Consider the following 21,652-nt stretch of genomic DNA (forward strand, 5'->3'; position numbering starts at 1 on the left):
TGTCTATAGCAATGAGTCATTTTAAGCATTTAGCAAAATGATGTGTGTAGCATACTTAGTATGTGCCAAGCACATAGTAAGCACTCAATAAATGGCAGTGTTGGGGCGGGGCAGAGCTGGGGGCTGGGTGGCCACTCCTGTTATTTCACACACAGGGTCCCAGGGCATCTTTGCAGCACCCTGCCAAGACAAGTATACTAACCATCACCAGCATCCCATCTCACAGATGCTGAAGATCTGCAGTGAGTTATTTGCTTAAGGTCTTCAAAGACAAAGCCACACCAGAACCCAGTCTTTAGAAGACTCATCACGCAGCCTCTGCCTTCACTCTAATGAGAAAATACCCATGGTTACAGAGCAAGAACCTGTTGGTATCTCTAAGCCTCATGAACTCCACCAGGAGAGAAAAATCTCCCTAATCTCTCACTAAGGCAGCAGAGATTGAAGGCTTCAGTGTGGAGCTAGCTGCAGAGGCGGTCAGGGAAATCTGTGGACTCTCTTACTCCTCATTTTGGAATCTGGATTCTTCTCTCATTTCAGACACCAGATCTGCTCCCATCAAAGCGGACGTAGAATCCTGGCGTTTTCAGGAACCCCTAGAAATCAACCTGGTGGTGTAGTGTCTAAAGCAGTTGACTGCTAACTAGAAGGTTGGTGGTTCAAACCCACCAGCCAATCCACAGAAGGAAGACTGGGCAACCTACTTCTGTAAAGATTTACCACCTCGGAAACCCAAACGGGGTCTCTATGAGTCAGAATCGACTGGATAGCAGTGAGTTTGGTTTTGGCTTGAGAACCAGCCAGTTTTTCTCCCAGCCTCAAGGCCAGACTGACCCCTAGGTGTCGAAGGAGGTAGCTTTTTCTTTTGTTAAAACCCTCTAGCAGTGTTTCCCAAATGTCCCCCAAGATTAGAATCCCAAGGGTACTTATTCAAAAATTCTAGACCTCATTCTAGATCCACTCAATCTGAACCTGCAGAAGAAGGTGCATTTCTTTACAAGCACGTCAAGTGAGCGCTATCTCAGAGAGCACAGGGAAATTCTAGGTTCCTCAAAATGTGCTCCCAGAAGCACCTGCATCAGAAGTGTGTGTGTGTGTGAGGGAGGGAGGGAGGGGGTTTAAATTCAAATCCTGGGGCCCTGCTCCAGGCCTAATGAAGCCAAGTGTCTGGGAATGGAGCCCAGGAATCTGTATAATTATCAAACTCTGCAAGTGACTCTCTCACCGGGTGGGGTCTAAGGATCATGGCTCAGGAGGGGACTTCTCCCACCAACATTTTCTGCCTTGGAGAACCATGTATTCTGTTCCTGGTTAAGAGCTTCCTCTTGTTTTGCAGTATCTTGCCAATGATGAAACAAAACAAGAGCGAGTCTGCATTTAAGGACGTGCAGACCATCCACAAATCCAGGTAGGAGAGCCAGCGCCTGCAGCAGCTGGGCCGGGAGGCACCCACAGGTACAAAGGCCACAGCAGAGATGGCCCTCAGACAGTGCAAAGTGGGGCAAGAGGAAGGGGACCTCTCCCTTCTCCCTGTGCTGTCACTGCAAACAAGTGCTGTAACTTCTGGGGACCGGGGTTGGGTATGCAGACATTTCTCCCCAGCAATCATACACCATGAAGTTAAGTGTTTCAGTGCCAGAGGAATAGGGGACGGAGGGTATGGTGTAGGTTACTCCTTTATTTGGGTGATGTATAACGGGAGGAGGTGGTCATCTGCCCCAATGCATAAATTCATATGGAAAATATTCATTGGTTCTTCACTACGTGCCAGGAACTGTGCTGGGCCTTAGGGATCCCTGGCCAACAAGACAAACGCAGTCGGCCCCCATGCATCTCACAGGCTGGGCTGGCCTAGGAACCATTTTTGTGCCATGGACCCATTGGCAGTCTTAGGAAGCCTTTCCAAAAAATGTTTTTAAATGCATGCTATAAAATACAAGAAGATGCTGGGTGGTGAAATGATTAACATGCTCAACGGCTAACCAAAAGGTTGGCAGTTCAAGAACACCCAGCATCACCTTGGAAGGAAGGTCCGGGGATCTCTTTCCAGAAAGTCAGCCAGTGAGAACCCCAGGAGCACAGTTCTACCCTGACACCCACGAGGTCACCACTAGGCTGAACCAACCCAAGAGCAACTGGCTGGGGTATTATGTATATAAAATACAAATAAGTCTATAGTAATACGGATGACTGTACTACCCATCTTGTGATACAGTCATCTATATGCTTCGTTATTAATGCCTTATAAAATAAGACTTAACAGAAAGTCTAATAACTACCATAACTTTAGATTAGTTTGTATATAAATGAGTTTTCAAAAATAAACTCCCACAGCTGGAATGTAACATGCAAATACTTGTGATTTCCATTTTGGTTAACAGTTAGTTAAAAGAAAAATGCAACTTTTTCTTCCCAATCTACTCTTGATGTCTGCCCATGGACACCAGGTTAAGAATCACTGGTCAAGGAGAGAGTCAAACATCTATCGAATAAGCTCACAGTTTGCCACGAAATCATGATTGTGAACAGTGTTCTGAAGGATAACTGGGTGAACCTTTAACACCAGGGTTCTGACCGAGGCTGAGTTTGACATTTAAGCTGAGACCTGAAGAGTGAAGAAGAATTAGCTAACCTCTGAAGTTGGAACAGTGCTCTAAGTGGAAGGAACAGCATGTGCAAAGAGCTGGTGTACAGAGGAAACTTAGAAGCACTGAGGAATGACCAGTGCGGCTGGAACTCAAGGAGGGTCAAGGCAAGGAGAAAGTGAGGCAAGAAAATGGTCTCTTACTGTTTGTTTTTGTCTGCCTGTCTGTTACCAGCTAATAAAGTCACTTCTCTCACCCACCCCTGTCAACCCACTCTCCAAGTCACTGCCAAAGTTCTAGGAAAGAAGGAACTATCTTCAGGGGAGAGAGATCATAGCCAATACACACCTCAAAGGATTCAGCTGGAGGGAGGGGGATCAGCTGGTTAGAATCCAGCAGCCTTACTGGTGTCTGGCATCCCACCCAGGTGGGATAAGGGCTTGCTTAAAGCCCACCAGGTGTAAGATCTCTAGTCTCAGTTCCAGGAGTTTCCAGGAGAAGCAGCAAAGGCCAGGACCTTTCCTATGAGGAGGGGTCTGAGAAGTGACTGAGTCTACCAGCTAAAGAAGTCTCAAATGCCAAAGCTAGAGGGGGAGGATTGGCCACACATCACAGGAATCAGAAAAGCCACCTTACTTTCTAGAACCATGCAGACAAAGATCAAGTCCATTTTCCAAGCATTCAGAGGAACCAAGGGGAAAGAGAGGACAGGAGAGAAGGTTCTAGACACTGGTACCAAAGGCCCAGATAACCAAAGGAGGATCTGGGAGAAAGTTATAGGTGAGGGATGAGTACTAAGCAGGGGGCTTCATTCCCACCCCCCAGGAACCCTGGCAGGCAAAGTCACAGAGGAAACAGTCATTGTAAAAACCCAATCAGTCCACACCTCGTAAGGCTCAGATGCCATGATGAATTGATTGACGTCTGTCTCCCGTCATGAGACCCCAGTGCATATAAAGGCTGGGAGCAAGACTGATTAATCCATCATTTTATCTCCAGCACCCACTACAGTACAGGTGCTCAATAACTCAAGGTTGAATAAATGGAGAAATGAATGTTGTATAAATGGACCAGTAATTTACACTGCACTTCGAGACCTATTTCTTGTAGGCTTTTTATGTCTTAGAAGTTTCCTCCTAAACATTCTTCTTCCATCCCCACCTAAACAGCATCCAACATATTTTTTCTCCCATGAGAGAAGGAATACGGTTCCTACTGTCTACTGAGCCTCTGCTAGATGCCAAGTACTTGTACTGGGAGTTTTATCTAATTTAATCCACGTGCTGTGGTGTAGGTACTGGAAAATAAGGATCCAAAGGGGAGGTGTTTGCCCATGGACTGAGACATGGTGGAGCCTGGGCTGAGCACTGAACCCAACTCTGCCTGCCACCAAAGTAGGGTGAAAGAGATGTTTGGCTCAAGAGTTGAAGTTAGAAAAGAAAGGCCTTGAACAAAGAGGCAGTCTGGGGTCAGGGGCACCAAAGGCAAACTGACTAGGAAGACTCAGCCATCCCTTCAGCAAACATGGGCTGGGTCTTGTGTTAAGTGTTAAATGGGATTTGAGAGGAGTATGGAAGGGTTCAAAATGAACTTACCCTCTGTGGAGAGATTGGGACTCTCATACACTGCTGGTGGGACTGTCAAATGATACTACCACTGTGGAAAGCAGTATGGCGATTCCTTAAAAAGCTGGAATTAGAAATAACCATTTGACCCAGCAATCCTATTACTAGGTATATATATCCTAAAAAAGTGAGAGCCAGGACAAGAACAGACATGTGCACACCCATGTTCATCCAGCACTATTTATAATAGCAAAAAGATAGAAACAACCTAGGTGTCCATCAACAGAAGAATGGATAACCAAACAATGGTACATACACACAATGGAATACTATGCAACCCTAAAGAACAATGCAGAATCTGCAAAACACTGCATAACATGGATGAACTTGGAGGACATTACACTGAGTAAAATAAGTTGATCACAGAAGGACAAATATGGTATTAGTTCATTGTTGTAAAAAGTCAAGGAAAGGTTTACATATGGAAGGAAACTTTCTTTGTTGGTTACCAGGGGTAGGAGGGGAGGGGATGGAACACTGCCAAAAAAAAAAAAAAAAATGTATTGGCCTATGTCACTTTAGTTTTGTGTATTTCACTACACATGAATTATATTTCAATAAAATGTATTTTTTTTAAGAATGAACTTATCCTTTCCATATGTAAATACCAATTTTATGCAAATAAAGCCAAGATCCAGAAAATGTATAACCCTGACAATATGCAAAGCCAGATGGTAGAAGTTGGACTACAATAGTTTGAGTAGGCAGGACGTGCTGTGCACCACGCAACATGGTAGGATTTCAGCAGATGGGGAGAAAATAAGGAAAACTCTCCAGGCATGGGGTATGGCAGAAGCAAAGGCCAAAAGACAGGAAAAAACACAGTAGGTTCTGAGACTTGTATGTTGATTAGAACTACCTACTTTACATGAACCCTGAAGGCTAGTGGGTGTAATGGGGTAAAGGGGAAATGCAGGAGGCACCCTTTGCATGAAAGAAGATGCCAATCTGACATCATCCCTTTGTGTTTCAGTGACAAAACCACGAGTTCAAGTGGAGATAGTCACATCCAGGCAATGCAGAAGAAGGCTAGAGGGTAAGTCAGGCGGGTGATGAAAGGAGACGGGCAAGGAACAGCCCAATGCAGTCCACACTTCCTGAGCCACAGACACTGCTGACAGGCAAGGGACACTTGGGCTGGGGCTCCCAGCCAAGACACTGAGTAACAATCCAAACAACGACAAGGAACACCTCCTTTGTGCCAGGCCCTGGGTGCAGCATTCTGCACTCACTGTCTAGTTTAATCCACAGAAACCACCTTTAGCCAGTGGGGCCATGATCCCATTTTACAGAGCAACAAATGGAAACTCAGCAAACTGTAGTGTCTTGCCTGAGGCTACACAGAGCTGGAATTAAACCTCAATCTCCCAGCTCCATTTTTGTCTCTCTGTCCTTAGCGAGACATACCACTGTGGGATCATTTAATAAGGTCTGATGCTGCTGGCAAGATCTACCCTTCATCCATCCAGGCGGGTACTGAGAGAGGCTCTAGGCTGTAGGTGAAGGGAGGGAGAGACCCAATCCCCAATGCAGACCACCGTGGGGCCCAGGGAGGCTGAAGTGGGACCCATGAGGCTAGCTCATGGGTGTCCCTTGGACTCCATTCTCCATGCTTTTCTTGTCTCTGTCTACAGCCGCCCAACCCGTGATATTGTCCATTGCAAGACTGGTGTATGTGGCGCCTTGAGGGCCAAGTTCTACAGCGTGGCTCAGGAGGCCGGCTTCTGTCTCCAGGACAAGATGGAAATCCTCATGAAGTAAGGGCACACATATCCATTCATTCAAAAGACACTTACCAGGCACCTACTAGGTGCCAGGTGCTGGGGCTACAGCAAGAAACAAGAAAACCATATTACCTGCCCTTGTGGAGGTTACAGACTCCTATCAAAGATGGAAAGAAACAAAACCACTGTATCAGTAAATATACAGGCATGACTACAATCACTGTCATGCAAGAACAGAACAGCATCTACTGAGAGACAGAGGGACAGAGAAGCTATGGGAGCCCAGTTGAGGTGAGGTGATCTGGGAAAGCCTCTCTGAAGAGATGACTTTAGGCTGAGTCCTGCTGCATCAAGTAGAGCTGGTTGTGTGGTGAGAAGCTAGAAGAACATTCCAAACAGCAGGAAAGATGCATACAAAGCTTCAAGGTGGAAAGGCATATGTTGTTGTTGTTGTTGTTAGGTATCATCCAGTCAGTGCTGAATCACAGCAACTCTGTGCACAACAGAACAAAACACTGCCCAGTCCTGCCCCATCGCCACAGTGGTTGCCATGGTGAGCCCATCATCATAGCCACTGTGTCAATCCATCTTATCGAGGGTCTTCCCTTTTTTTTTTTCTTGACTCTCTACTTTATCAAACATGATATCCTTCTCCAAAATAGGTCCCTCCTGACAACATGACCACAGTATGAGAGACGAACTCTGCCATTCTTGCTTCTAAGCAGTACCGCAGCTGTCCTTCCTCCGAGACAGATGTGTTTGTTCTTCTTGCAGTCCGTGGGACATTCGATACTCTTTGTCAACACCACAACTCAAATGCATCAATTCTCCTGCAGTCTTCATTGTCCGCTCTCATATGCATGTGAAGCTGCTGAAAATACCATGGCTTGGTCAGGCACACTTTAGTCTTCAAAATGACATCTTTGAAGGGACACAGATAATTTAAAGAGCAGGGAGAGGGGCAGGTGAGAGCCACATTGTGCACAGATGTGTCATGAGGGTTTGAAACTTCAAGAGCACCAGACGCCACTGAAAGCCTGCTTTTCTATTCTCGCAACCCAGTCTATTCCTTGACTGTAGTAACTGGCCACCCCAAAGAATGCACACATTCCATGAAGGTGGCATGACACTTTGTCCTCTTGTCCTTTTAGCATGATGGACCACCTGCTCTGGGACAGGGGTTCAGACATGACTCATGTAGGCCCCTGCCCTCCAGAAGCTCCCAGCCTAGTGAGGGAAACAGAGGAGTAAACCAGCTACGACACAGCATGATGCAGGCTGGCATAGGAGTAAGCAGACTGGGCTAAGGGAATACAGAAAAGGAATGCTCTGCCTTACCCAGGACAGCAATCAGGAAGAGCAGAGGGGTCTTCCTGGAGGAGGTGACATTTGCAGTTGGGTAAAAGTAGATGATGCTTCGAAGGTGCTTATTATATACAAGGAACAGGTCCAAGGGCTTTGTGTTTATTTAGTCATTTTACGTAACTCCTCACAGCAATTCTATGGGATAGGTGCTATTACTATCCCCATTTTATGTTGTTTTTGTTGTTGTTATGTGCTGTCGAGTTGGACCCGACTCATAGCGACCCCTCCTTGGCTTTCCAAGGCAGTATCACTACTGAAGTAGATTGCCCAACCTTCCTTCCAAGGAATGGCTCGTGGGTTTGAACCTCCAGCCTTCTGGTTAGCAGTCAAATGCCTTAGGCACTATGCTACCAGAGCTCCCTCCCCATTTTATAGATGAGAAAAGTAGAGTTCAGCAATGTCTCTACACAGTACTAGTGTTGGAAAAGTAGGAAGGGAGGGAGGACCAAGGAAAAGCCAAAGCCAGTCCCAGAGCCCAGTGGGACACAACAGGCTGAGCAACTGCCAAGAGTAAGGTGTGGTTGGGGCTTAGGGTGCCTTTAAGGTGGTCAGAGAACAGGCTAAGGCCAGATCATTAAAGGTCTTAGTAGCCCAGGTGTGGAGGATGAACTTTATCTCAGAGCCTCTGGTCACAGCCAAAGCAAAGAACACTGCAAGAGAAAGGAAAGAGAGATGGAGAGAAATGAAATTGGAGAAAGTTGTAGGGGGCAAGTAACTCAGAGCCTTGGAGGGAAAGTTACTCAGAGGACTTTATTCTGAGGAAAATGGGGAGCCACTAACAATTGTAGGCAGGGGAATGACTTGGTTGTACTTGTAATATTAGATCTCCTTGAAGAAAGAGGATACACACACAAAATGAAAGAGGAGTTGGGAAGAGAGGGCGCCAGCATTAATTACACACCTACTGTGTGTCTGGCACTGTGCTCAGTCCTTTACATACCTTATCTCATTTAACACTCACCTCTGACAGGTAGGAAGCATTATCATTCCCATTTCACAGATGAGAAAGATGTAAATACAAGTAGGAAGGGAATGAAGAGTAATAAAAAGTGACTGGGTTTAGCAGGGGCATCCCTGGGTCTCCAAATGGTTAAGCACTTGACTGCAGCCACAAGGTTGATGGTTCAAACCCACTCAGAGGGGCCTCAAAAGAAATGCCTGGTGATCTTCTCCTAAAAGGTCAACAGCCTTGGAAACCCCAAGGACTGCAGTTCCACTCTGGAGGGCTGTGCCCCAGATTACAGTGGTGGGGGGCTGAGAAAGGCCCTGTGAAGGAAAAGGGATCCAATTCAGACCTCAGAGGGCAGCTAGGATGGTTAAAGGAGGAGGGAGTCTCATTCTTGCTCCTCTTTTTCATACACCCTGTGATGCAGGCACCAAGAAGAGAGAGTACTCCAGAAGTTCAAGTCTTTTTCCCTTGTCTCCACTTTTCAAAAGGATATAGCAAAAATGAGGCATCAAGTCTCCACGATAAAAGGAGATGCAAAAGAAATTGCAGACCACTGGTAACGATTCTAAATGCCAGATAAGATGGCCCCTGGTGGTGGATGGTGGTGGTGGGAGGAGTTTTACCGATTACAATCGATGCCATTGTCCTTTAAGCCTGAGAGGCATCACCCCAAAAAAGTCCTTGGCCACAACAGAGTACCCCAAAGAGGTTAAATCCAGAGCACAGGGTCTCTGGTGGTGTGAAGCCTAAGGTATTTGACTGCTAACCAGAGGGTTGGCAGTTCAAACCCACCAGTGGCTCCATGAAAGGAAGATGGGCAGTCTACTTTTATAAAAAGATTTACCACCTTGGAAACCCAATGGGGGTTGCTGTGAGTCAGAACCAACTCAGTGGCAATGTTGTCAGGTGCCACTGAGTCAGCTCTGACTCATAGTGACCTTCCATACAAACGAATGAAACACTGCCCAGTCCTGTGCCAGCCTCACAGTCCCTGCTCACTTGAGCCCACTGTTGCAGCCACTTGACCCACTGTGTCCGTCCATCTCGTTGAGGCCCTTCCTTTTTCACCGACCCTCTATTTTACCAAATATGACATCCTTCTCCAGAGAATGGCCCTTCTGACAACATGGCCAAAGGAGGTGAGAAAAAGTCTGGCCATTCTCGCTTCTAAGGAGCATTCTGGCTGCATTTTGTTTGTTTGTTTGTTTGTTTGTTTATAGTTAGGCAAAAACTCCTCCGTTCCGGAACCACAGATAATACAACCAGCTGTGTTCTCCACACTGACCTTCTGTTTGATTCTGGCTTGCAAATAAGAACTAAACTGTGAGCCCTCATGGGAGAGGTGGGTGAGCAAACCTATCCTCCAATGTCTAGAATCTGAGGTCTACAGGGTAGTTATTATGTTCTCCCAATAACATGATCTCTCATGGATACAAAATTAGGCCGGCATATCCTGCTGGCCCAGCATGGGGATGTAATAACAAAAGCACCATGAAGTAGTGACACAGCACGAGAGATGCCACCACCACAAGGACCTCTCATCAACTACTTTATTCTTCACAGAAATCCTTTACCCTCACTTTACAAACAGGGAAACCAAGGCTCAGAGAGGTGAACAGGCATGTCCAAGGCCACATCGCTACGAGTGCTGAATTCAGGATTTAAACCCGTCTGATCTCTGTCTGTATGCTCTCCCACAATACAGAATTAGAATCTGATGAACTGTGAGCTCATAAACTTGATCCTGATCAAGATTTGAGAACAGTTAAAACTGTCTAAAACTGTGCCCAGAATCTCTTCCATGATTTTAATCATCTGGAACTGGTGGCCTAAGGCACTTGACTGCTAACCAGAAGGCTGGTGGTCCAAACCCACCAGCCACTCCTCGAAAGGAAGACAGGGCAATCTACTTCCATAGAAATACTAACTCAGAAACCCAAGGAGGGGTTGCTATGAGTTGAATCGACTTGACGGCAGTGAGTTTGGTTTTGAGTTTTGGTACCTTACCAGCAGGTACTTGGTACCTTGACCTTGCACACTGCCTCGTACCCCCAGGACATCACTTTCTCACCCAACAACACCTAGCCCTAATGATTTTCTGCAGCCCTTTCCCCTCTTTGGGGGTGGGGGGAGGGAGAGTAGAAAAGGGAGAAGTTACAAACGAACTCACATCATGGTATTAATGCTGGCCCTCCCAGTCAGATTCGGCCAAATCTCTTAACGGTGAAATTTCTGCCATCATTATGGGGTGGGAATTGTCCATTATAGCAACATTACAGTCAAACCAAAGAGGCCGTTCCTTTAAAAGTTGAACCAGGGTTCACTGTCTTTCATACAGTATTTACTGAGCACCTACTATGAGTTAGGCAGAGTTCTAGCACACTGGATGCTGAATAACTCGAACAGCATCCCTGTTCTCATGGAGTTTTCATTCTAAACAGGAAGACATAAATAAATACACACACACACACACACATATATAAACAAATATAAAGCAGCATAAGTAGCCCAAAAGATATGACAGATAATCAGTTTCTTCTTCAAAATTTTCCACAATGGGCACATATATGTTGTTGTTGTTTGTTGTTATGTGCCGTCGAGTTGGACCCGACTCATAGCGACCCCTCCTTGGGTTTCCGAGGCAGTATCACTACAGAAGTAGATTGCCCCATCTTCCTTCCTAGGAGCAGCTGGTGGGTTTGAACCACCAGCCTTCTGGTTAGCAGTCAAGTGCCTTAGGCACTATGCTACCATGTTAAGGAGGTGAAAAACACTTAAAAGAGATGCCATCCCCCACCTTAAACCCTGCTCACACTTGAACCACAGTCCCAGGTTAAAATCTCCCTGTTCCTACCATCTCACTCTCTGTCCTAACAGTCTAAACAATCCTTAGCACCCACCACAAAGTGGTGCAGCCAAGGCCCACCAGCTGTCAGGGAGCTGGAAAGCACACACATATCCTTTATCATCACCATGTTCCATGTGAGCCCATCTTGCCTCTTAGAAGGCATGCCGTGGACATGTCCACATCCTCCCTGGCTTAACAAGCTCTCAGAAGAGAAGCTTCAGAATCGCAATGTCCCTTCCATTCTCCGAATTTTTCATGTCTGTAGCTGATAGAAAAGTGATAAATGAATCTCTTCAAGGCATGCCCTGAATCTGCTGTTTTTAAAATGAGAAGCGAGTCATGCTCCAGCTTTTACTGCCCCCGAAAGATGCAGACTTGTCGGATCTGTGGGCCCTTTGCAATTAGGAGGGTGGAAGTCACCCGGTAAGACTCCGCTACCCTGGAGACAGTGTATGAAAGAGAGGGTGGGCTGGAACACCTGCCGGGCCGAACCCACCTCCCAGCAGCTTCCTAATGGGCCCTCTCCTCTTGGAATTGAAGGTACTTTGATCTGCTGTCCAAACTCCCAGAGGATCTGAAGAACTTCCGCCCTGCCAAAAAGATCCTGGCAAAACTACAGAAGTTTGGGGAGAACCTGGATTTGAGGATCCGGCCCCACGTCCTCCTAAAGGTGCTGCAGGACCTGAGGGTCTGGGAGCTCTGCTCCCCTGACATCGCTGTGGCTATTGAGGTAACTGTCCCTCCTCTTCGCGATGCCTGGGGCACCACCATTCAACCATTCTCTCAACATCCACCGTTCAGGCTCTGGTGACACAGAGACAAGTAGGCTCCAAGGCCACTGCCTTCATGCAGCTCATATTCTAGTAGGAGAGGGGTTGTTGCATCATCTTGATTACTCAGTGTCAACCACATGCCGCTGAGTCAAGGCCAACCCCATGTGTGTCGGAGCAGAACTATGTTCCATAGGGTCTTCAGCGGCTGTTTTTTCACAAAGAGATCACCAGACCTTTCTTCCAAGGCACCTCTGGGGTAGACTCAAAACCTCTAACCTTCAGGTTAGCATCCAAGCACAATAACCATGTGCAACACCCAGGGACTCCTGTCAACCCCAGGGGATGTGAAGTTCTGTATAAGTGGTACCCCCAGAGGTTCTGTGGAGATAGACCAAACATACATAAATGGACAAGTGAATAAGGCATCACCTATCTTCATAAGGATCTCTGGTGGTCCAGAGGTTAAGTGTTTGACTGTTAACCAAAAGGTCAGTGGTTCGAACCCACCAGTGGATTCTTGAGAAAAAGATGTGGCAGTCTGCTTCTCTAAAAGATTTATAGCCTTTGAAACCCTATGGACAGTTCTACTCTGTCCTTTAGGGTCACCATGAGTCAGAAGTGGCTCAACAGCAATGGGTTTGGTTTGCTTTTCTATATTAATAAGGAATGCTCTAACCCTTACTACTAAAAGTGTGGTCCACAGACCAACAGGTGGACCTCACCCAGGTGCTTGTTAGAAATGCAGACTCTCAGGCCCCAAACCCTGTCTACTAACTCAGAATCAATTTTAATGACAGTCCAGGTGCTTTCTATGCACAATCAAGTTTGAGGAGCACTGGTTTTAAAGGATCAGAGAGGGGACCTACCACAACTAGGACTACTGCAGAAGGTGACTTTTAAACCGAGACCTGAACGACAAGAAGGGAAAAGAGAAGGGCAGGGCAGAATACGACTTGTCAGAGGGGCTCAGAGGCAGTCAGTGCATGTGGAAGACAGAGAGCAAGGCGGTGTGGGCTGCCAAGGGGGCTGGAGAGGGCGCCAGGTCAAGGTGTGCAGACTGTGAAGGCCGGGATAAGGACTGGGGTCTGAGGAGCCACTGAACCATTTTCCACAGCTCACCATCACCACCGACTCCAGAAGTTCTCTGTCGTTAGCTGCCACTGAGTTCGCCTTGCTCGTGGCCAACAGAAATGGGGACGCTGCCCTGTCCAGTGTCCTCTTCACAATCACTAGGACATTTGAGTCTGTGGTTATGGCTACTGTGCCAATCCCTCGCATGGCACATTCTCCTCATTTTCATTGGCCCTCTGTGTCACCAAACATGATGTCCTTTTCTAGCATCTTTCTTGATCATGTGCCTAAAGTCAAGCATCAAAAGATATCAGCAGATAGGTGGAAAGAAGGACTCCACACTAAGGTATTAACAGTTGCTAATGTGGTCACTTTCTGATTTTTCTCAGATGACAAATGTGCATTTTAATAGGGCCTTCAATGCTGCATCTTAAAAATGACATGAATGGTGGGATTCTAAGGCCGTGACAGGCTACAAGTCCTCTTGGTGTTTCCATGCCAAGTTGGCCCTTCTACAGGCTGACCTGAATGTATGTGGGGGTGGGGGTGCAAGGCGTGTGTGGAGGGAGACCCAGTGGACAGGGGAAATGCTCAGACTCCACTTCCCACTCCCTGTGAGGCTCTTTCAGGAAAGACTCGGACAGACTAGTCCAAAACTAACTCCAGGGCAACCATCTACCCTGTACCTGCCAGTGATGGAGTCTACCTTCCATGTGTTAGTTAGGGGTCCATCCTCTTCCAACCAATTATAAGGGACACAGAGGGTGCTCTTCCTGAATGGGTGAGGGGATGGGGCCGTGGACAATCTGAGGTGAGTCCATAGCCCAGAATATAGCATGTTCTTCTCACCAATGAGAACATTACAGAATTTCTGATAACCTAGATGGTGGGTGGTCTCTTAATGTAGACTCTATAGTGTGTGTGTCTTTACACATTTCCAGGAGCAAATCTATTGTTGATATTAAGTCCTGAAGAGGTCTGTGAACCAAAAAATCTTAAGGAAAAAAAATGACCCTTTTTTTTAAAAAAAAACAACAGATATTAAGGAGCAGAAAAGAAAGAGAAATTCAGGCAGCTGGATTTTCCTGCCTTCTGCAAATTTTGTTGGGTCGATAGTAACAAGACAGGGCTTAAAATGTGCCTGGCTGAGCCAGGAAGCTAGAATGGAGTGATGTTCCAGGCTAGAATGGTTGGAGGGATACTGGGGCCACCAGCATCAGTCACAAAGCTTCTGGGATTTGGGGGAGGGGAGAGTCTTAATTTTCAGCCCAAATTCTGAGGCCACCACCGTTGTATCTGCCCTGCAGTTTGTACGTGAGCACATCATCCACATGCCTCAAGAGGATTATGTGAGCTGGCTGCAGAACCGCATCAGCATCCCGCTCCAGCTGCAGAGTGCTCCTGCATAGGCGGACCCTAGGTTGACCAGCCCTCCTGAAGGAGGAGGGGGAGGGGGAGGAGGAGGGGGAGGAAGGTTAGTCTACATCATGTCCTACTTGTGTTCCTGCTTACTGCTGGCAACTGTGGACAACTCATGATGACACAGCAGGATCAGCTGGCAAATGACATCTAATAACATCCTAGAGGGAGATACTCCCAGGAGACCCAACCTCTCTTGGTGGTCCAGCCTGACTCTTCCCACTCTTCCTCTGGTTTTCTTGACCCTATTCCTCGTCCCAGAATTTTGGATAATAAAATTGAATTGAGTTTCTGCTGTTTGACTTAGTGAGCTGGAGCCGTGGAATCTGGGTGTGGCATTCAGATCCTAATAATAACAGTTACCATTTATTAAGCTTCCGTTATGCATTATTATTTCCTTAGTTTTTACTTTCATTATTATTACTGTCATTATTCAGTCCCATGCTGGGTGCTCTGGCTGCAGAGTTTCATTTAATTCCGACAGTAACTTGGTTAAGTAGTGCTCATGCTATCCCCATTTCACACCTTTGGCGTTAGAGTGAGCTTCTTAACATTGGATGGACAGGTGGGTGAGTGGATGGCTGGTCGAGTCGTGGTACACAAGTGGCTGGGAGGGGATGAATGGACAATACATGGATGTTTGGATGGATGGATCAATGAATGGATGATACTTGGATGGATGGATGGATGGATGGATGGATGACTGAATGGGCATTCTCCAAAAAGACAAAAGGTATGCAAGAAAAATCCCCTACTTAAGAAGTCTCATGTGTTTTCAGAAGGTCTTGGTTGCACAGGAAGAATGTTTTTCTGTTCTTTCAAATATATTAAGACTTTTTAACCCTTTTTTTGCCTTCCAGGTCTTGTACTCATCTATATTCTCACTAAAGTTATGACAGACATTTCCCTTCTCTCAGAGACAGCCAAGTAGAATTGACAACTGAACGAATGGACGTAATGTGCTGTCATGCTCAGATTATCAGAGCACTCATGAAGTCTGGGCCTCTGACAACTCTCCATGTCAATGGTGGGGGGGGAGTGTGAATTGGAACTATTAGTCAGTCTAAGCAACATCAACATCTCATCCACCCATTCTCCTATCTAGTCATTCACTCATTTATTCAGTGAGTATTTACTGAGAGTCCAGTATGAACCAACAATTTTGTACATGCTGGGTGTACAGAAGTGAACAAAGTAGACAAGTTCTCTGCCCTCACAGAATTTACATGGAATCAGACAAGTCAAAAAAAAAAAAAAACATAATGGGAGGGTGCAGGGATTACATAACATCACACATCACTCTGTGTAGACATCCTTCATTTAACATGATACCTTGACAAGCCATTTGGGGTGTAAAGGTGAGATACAGTTTATAAGGAGACTTCAAAATTCAGAGACCCTCAACTTCTCCATTGTAGATAGGAATCTGGGTGAGGGGGAACAGGGAAGGAAGGAAGACTAAAGGAGAAAGGAAGGGAGCTGAGGAACATGACAATGAGACACAACCTCGGGAGAAAACCACACAGGGAAAAGTTCCTGGCACAAGGATGCTTGAAGGATCTCTAAGAACTATGATGTAAACCAACCACCACACACACTTCACCTTGGACCTTTAGTAACTTCTACCATACTTCCAAGGAGCCCTGGTGGTGCAGTGATTAAAGCGCTTGACTGCTTTAGGTCAACAGTTCCAACCCTTCATCTGCTCTGCAAGATAAAGACGTGGAAACTTGCTTCTATAAAGCTTGCCAGCCTTGGAAATTCCACAAGGCAGTTCTGCCCTATCCTCCGGGTCTCTGTGAGTCTGAATCAGCTCACCAGCAGAGGGTACCACACATCCAAGTGTCCTCGCTGAGTAACGCTTTGAAGAAATAAGGCTAATGCTTTGTTCTACATCTGGATCTACTTGAGGGCAAAGAAAGGGCTTTAGGGACTCAGAAATGGAATACAACAAGGAGTATAGCTGTTGTTCTTGTTATGTGCCGTCGAGCCAGACCTGACTCATAGTCACCCCTCCTTAGGTTTCCAAGGTGATATCACTACGGAAGTAGATTGCCCAGAAATCACAGCTAGAAGAGACTACTAGAACATGTGTTCTCTAGGTTTACAGAAACCTTGAATGGGATGGAAAGTCAGCCAAATTGAAATATATCTTAAATGCCAGGTGATCATCACAGCTGACATTTAATTACATTTGGGAATCAGTCAATGTCAATGATACACGTGGACCTCACCAGATGGAATACACAGAAAATAAACTGACTACATCTGTGCAATCAGTCAGAACAAGGCCAGGGGCCGAATGAGGAACAGACCATCAATTGTTTGTATGCAAGTCTAAGTTGAAGCTTGAAGAAAACTGAGTCCACAAGACCCAAAACACAACCACGAGTATATCCTACCTGAATTTAGAGACCATCTCAAGAATAAATTTGAAGCACTGAACACTTATGACCAAAGACAAGAGAATTTTAGGATAACATCAAGGACATCGTGAAGAAAGCAAAAGGTCACTAAAAAGACAGGAAGGAAAGAGAAGACCAAACTGGATGTCAGAAGAGACTCTCTAACTTGCTCCTGAAGCAAATGGAAGAAATGATGAAGTAAAAGAGCTGAACAGAAGATTTCAAAAGATGGATCGATAAGACAAAGCAAAGTATTACAATGAGATGTGCAAAGACCTGGAGTTAGAAAACCAAAAGGGAAAAACATGCTTCAAGCTCAAAGAACTGAAGAGGGGTAAAAAAAAGTCAAGCCTCAAGTTGCTATATGGGCAAACTATTAAACTAACAGGGGGCATCAAAAGAAGAGAAAAGGACTACACAGAGTCATTGTGCCAAGAAGAACTGGTTGACATTCAGCCATTTCAGAAGGCAGCACATGCTCGAAAAAAATCAATGGTACTGAAAGAAGGAGTCCAAGCTGCACTGAAAGTACTGTTTTTAATTTGTAAGCTTCCAGAAATTGGCAGAATACCAAATGAAATGTTTCAACAAACAGATGCAATGCTGGAAGTGCTCATCTGTCTACACCAAGAAATTTGGAAGACAACCCGCAGCCCACCAACTGGAAGAGATCCATATTCATGCCATTCCAAAGAAAGGTGATCCAACAGAATATGGAAATTATCAACCAATACCATTAATATCAAACACAAGTACAATTTTACTGAAAGTAATTCAAAAATGGTTGCAGCAATGCATCAACAGGGAACTGTCAGAAATCCAAACTGGACAGAGAAGAGGAAACACCAGAACGGTGTTTACCTAGGTTTTACTGGCTGTGCCAAGACATCTGACTGTGTGATTCATAACAAATTATGGGTAACATGACCAAAAGCAGGAATGCCAGGATACTTAATGATGCTCATGTGTAACTGTACATAGACTAAGAGTCAGATGTTCAAAGAGAAGATGGGAAATTTTCAGGTTTAAAATCAGGAAAGGTGTATGTCAGGGTTGTATACTTTCACCATACTTACTCAATCTGTATACCGAGAAAATAATCCAGAAAGCTGGACTAGATGAAGAAGAAAGTGGCATCACGATTGGAGAAAGTCTCATTAACAACCCGTGATACGCAGATGACACAACCTCGCTTGCTAAAGTGAAGAGGACTTGAAGTGCTTACTGATGAAGAGCAAAGACTATATATAGCCTTCAGTATGGACTTTACCCCAACATGAAGAAAACGAAAATCCTCACAACAGGACCAACAATAACATCTTGATAAACAGAGAAAATATTGAAGTTGTGAAGGAGTTCATTTTACTTGGATCCACAACCAACACCCAAGGAAGGAACAGTCAGGAAGTCATATAACATATTGCATTGAGCAAATCTGCTGCGAAGGACCTCTTTGAAGTGTTCAAAAGCAAAGATGTCACTTTCAGAACTCAGGTGCACCCACCCCATGCCATGGTATTTCAATCACCTCATATGCATGTAAAAGCTGGACAATGAATCAGGAAGACCGAAGAAGAATCGATACATTTGAATTACGGTGCTGGCAAAGAATATTAAATATACCATGGACTTGCAGAAGAATGAACAAATCTGGGAAGAAGAACAGGCGGAATGTTCCTTAGAAGAGAGGATAGTGAGACTTTATCTCATGTACTTCAGACGCATTCTCACTAGGGACCAGTCTCTAGAGAAGGACATCATGCTTGATTGAGTAGAGAGTCAGCAAAGAAAGAGGAAGACCCTCAACAAGATGGATTGACACAGTGGCTGCAAGAATGGGCTCAACCAAGGCAATGATTGTGAAGACAGAGCAGGGCCAGGCAGTGTTCCGTTCTGTTGTACATGGGTCACTATGAGTCAGAACTGACTTGACAGCCCGTAACACAACAGAGAACCAGTGCAATGGTGGCAGATTAAAAGCAAGCACAAGAAGATGACATAGGGCATGGGGGTGGGGAAAGAGGTGTTAACGCACACTTTGGATGTCAGAAAAGGCTTTCCAAGAAAGCGATGATATCTGTATGATGAGTGGCCTTAGCCAGGGAAAGAAGAGCAGGGAGGTAGGTAAATAGAGGGAAGAATGTTCCAGGGAGGCGGAACAGCAAGTGCAAAGGCCAAAAGGCAAAGGGGAACCTGATGTCGTGTGAGGAGCTAAAATGAGTCTGGCAGTACTGTAAGACCAGATTGGCAGGACAGGGAATGGCAAGGAGGCTGGAGAGGGAGGTGGAAGTCAGATTCTTAGATGAGTTATAAAGCCGACTGTCATTGAGTTGATTCTTATTCATAGCAACCGTTCAGGACAGAGTAGAAATTCCTCCATAGGGTTCCCAAGGCTGTAAATCTTCACGGAAGCACACTGCCTCATCTTTCTCCTGCAGCATGGCTGGTGGGTTTGATCTGGCAACCTTTTCATTACCAGCCCAATGCTTTTAGCACTACACCACCAGAGCTCTTTTTAGATGCATTACAGGCCTTGTTATAAAGTTTGGACTTTATTTTAATGGCAATTCGGAGCCATGGAAGGATTCAGAGCAGGAGAAAAACCAGGTCTGCTTGTAAAATAAATAGATCACTGGCTACTGTGTATGGGCAAGGTAGGGAAACAGATTCTATGAGGCTGTGGCAGTGGCAGTGGGGATGGGATGAGGATGACACATTCAAAGGATCTTTAAAAGCTAGAATCACCAGAACCTGGTGTGGTGCATTGTAAAGAGTGAGAAGCAGGGGGACCAGGAGTCAAGTCAGGTTTCCCAGCTTGAACCAGTGCATAGAAGGTGGTGCTTTGACCACACCAGGAGGAGAGGGTAGAAATGTTTTGAGTAAGAAGGCAAAGAGTTCGGGCAGAGCATACTGAGTTGGAGATGCCTGGGGAACAGGCAGGGGGAAACTTTAGATCTGAAACAAACAGAGACAGAGAAAGACAGACAGAGAGAAAAAAAAAAAAAACTGCACTGGAGATCAAAGTGTGACATCGACACCCTGTGGGCAGTGATGGAACCATGAGAGTAGTCAAGGACAGATGTGGGAGGAGAGTACGGAATCACAGAAAGGACCAAGCAGCCCACCCACAATCTACCATTTATGTCAGGCCGCTTTGTTCTAGGTACTGTGCAAAATGCTTGCCATGGGTGACCTCATTTCGTCCTCATGGTAACCCTGCAAGGCAGTCCTTCCTGTGCCACAGATGAGGGAGGGAGGCTCCCGGAGGGGTTCTGCGGTCCTGCCCGCTGAGCTGAGTCTCCCAACCCCAGCACCCTCAACACACCGTTATTCTGTCTATCCCCAGGCATGGCCCAGTGGTGGGGCTCTCAGGCATTCAGTCACATTTGCACTGCACACCTAAGTCTGCAAAGTACCTTCACCATTACGTATTTGGTGCTGGCAGCATCCCTCTGAGATGGGCATTATCATAGTCCCCATTTTATGAGTGAGGGATTTAGGGCCATTTGCCGATAGTCACACAGCCAGAAGGGCAAGAGCCAAGTGTAGAAGCATGCTTCCCTTGCTTGTGCAAGGGAAGATGCTGAACTCCCAAGACTCATCCCGCCCTCCTGCTTGGGGCTGTCTGAGCCTATTCCTCAGATCTGTGGCACCATCTAGTGGTTAATATTAGCATTACAGCCCCACCTCACTGCTGCAAAACACCACCCTCCTACCCAAAAGGATGAACACTAACAGCCACAAGACCCAAGACCTACTCCGCTCAGGCAAGGATTTATTCAAACAGGGAAGCCCTTTCACTACTAAAATATATTTCGGACTATGGGGAAGCAATACATCACTTCCAGCAACCAGGGTCAAAGAAGAAATGCGGGGAGAATTACTCTGAGTGTGACCCCTCAATCAGGATAATAATTGAGCACCTATTATATGATAACTTGTACTGGGTGCCAGGATCCACTGATCCAGTGCTACGACAGAGCACCTGAGTAATCATCTGCTTTTTCACAGCCACAGGTGCCCTAGGGAAGGAGAGGCAAACTTTCTGTAAAGGGCCAGATGGTAAATATGTGAACTTTGCAGACCACACATGGTATGTGTTGCATTATACAGATATACAGATATCACTTTAAAAGAGAGAAACTAGATTGGGGCCCTGGCACTCACTGCTGTTAGCTGCCATCGAGTCACCTCTGACTCAGGACGGTGTCATGTATAACACAACGCCGTGTGTAACACAATGCAACACTGCCCAGTCTTGTGCCATCCTCATGCTAAGCCTGACCCCAGCTTGAGGGTAATTTTAAGGATACAGGGGAATGTCCTAGTCTTCCCCAAAAACTAATCCAGGGAGGGATAATGAAAATAGTATGGTAAATGGGTAAGCAAACTGTTTCTTTAACACTGTTTATAATAGTTTGTCTTGCTATGAAAAATGAATGGATACATAGTGTAGAAATTCAAACAGTGCAAAAAATATATACTGAGAAGTATCACTCTCCACCAACCCTCAGGCCCCACTACCCTCCAGGGAGGCAGCCCCAGTGTTAGCTGAGAGTTGACATAGCTTTCCAGAAATATTTTTTGCATATACAAGCAAAACAATAAATGTAAATGAAGCACTTATTGTGTGCTTACTGTATGTCAGGCAATCAAAGCATCACACTCCCCTGATGGAAACAAATGGTTCAGGGATTGGGTGCAGCCATTTTGAATCTTTACAAGCAGCAACCATTTTGGATTTTAAAGTGATAGCATTCTCATTCGGATTCCAAGGACCCAAGAATAGGCTCTGTTTGCTGAGGTTGGTGGTGAGCCCACGGGAGGCTGACAACAGGAAGGGAGACAGGTGGTGAGGGTATAAGTGTTGTCAACTAGTGAATAGAGG

At 45.8% G+C, this 21,652-nt stretch overlaps 1 protein-coding gene across 1 annotated transcript in view; it reads left to right on the plus strand.

Moving 5' to 3' along the window:
• Positions 1-14,349, plus strand: part of CCDC60 (coiled-coil domain containing 60) — a 231,516-nt gene extending 217,167 nt beyond the window's left edge. Inside the window, exons 9-14 of the mRNA XM_007938286.1 lie at positions 1,337-1,408; positions 5,184-5,246; positions 5,845-5,967; positions 8,673-8,804; positions 11,637-11,826; positions 14,248-14,349. Of these exons, the coding sequence (XP_007936477.1) occupies positions 1,337-1,408; positions 5,184-5,246; positions 5,845-5,967; positions 8,673-8,804; positions 11,637-11,826; positions 14,248-14,349 (682 nt within the window). The remainder of the gene's footprint in view (positions 1-1,336; positions 1,409-5,183; positions 5,247-5,844; positions 5,968-8,672; positions 8,805-11,636; positions 11,827-14,247) is intronic.
• Positions 14,350-21,652: the final 7,303 nt, after the last annotated feature.

The sequence above is a fragment of the Orycteropus afer genome, unplaced genomic scaffold (assembly GCF_000298275.1).
Source record: "Orycteropus afer afer isolate SDZICR_OR568_19922 unplaced genomic scaffold, OryAfe1.0 scaffold00048, whole genome shotgun sequence".
Taxonomy (NCBI): domain Eukaryota; kingdom Metazoa; phylum Chordata; class Mammalia; order Tubulidentata; family Orycteropodidae; genus Orycteropus; species Orycteropus afer.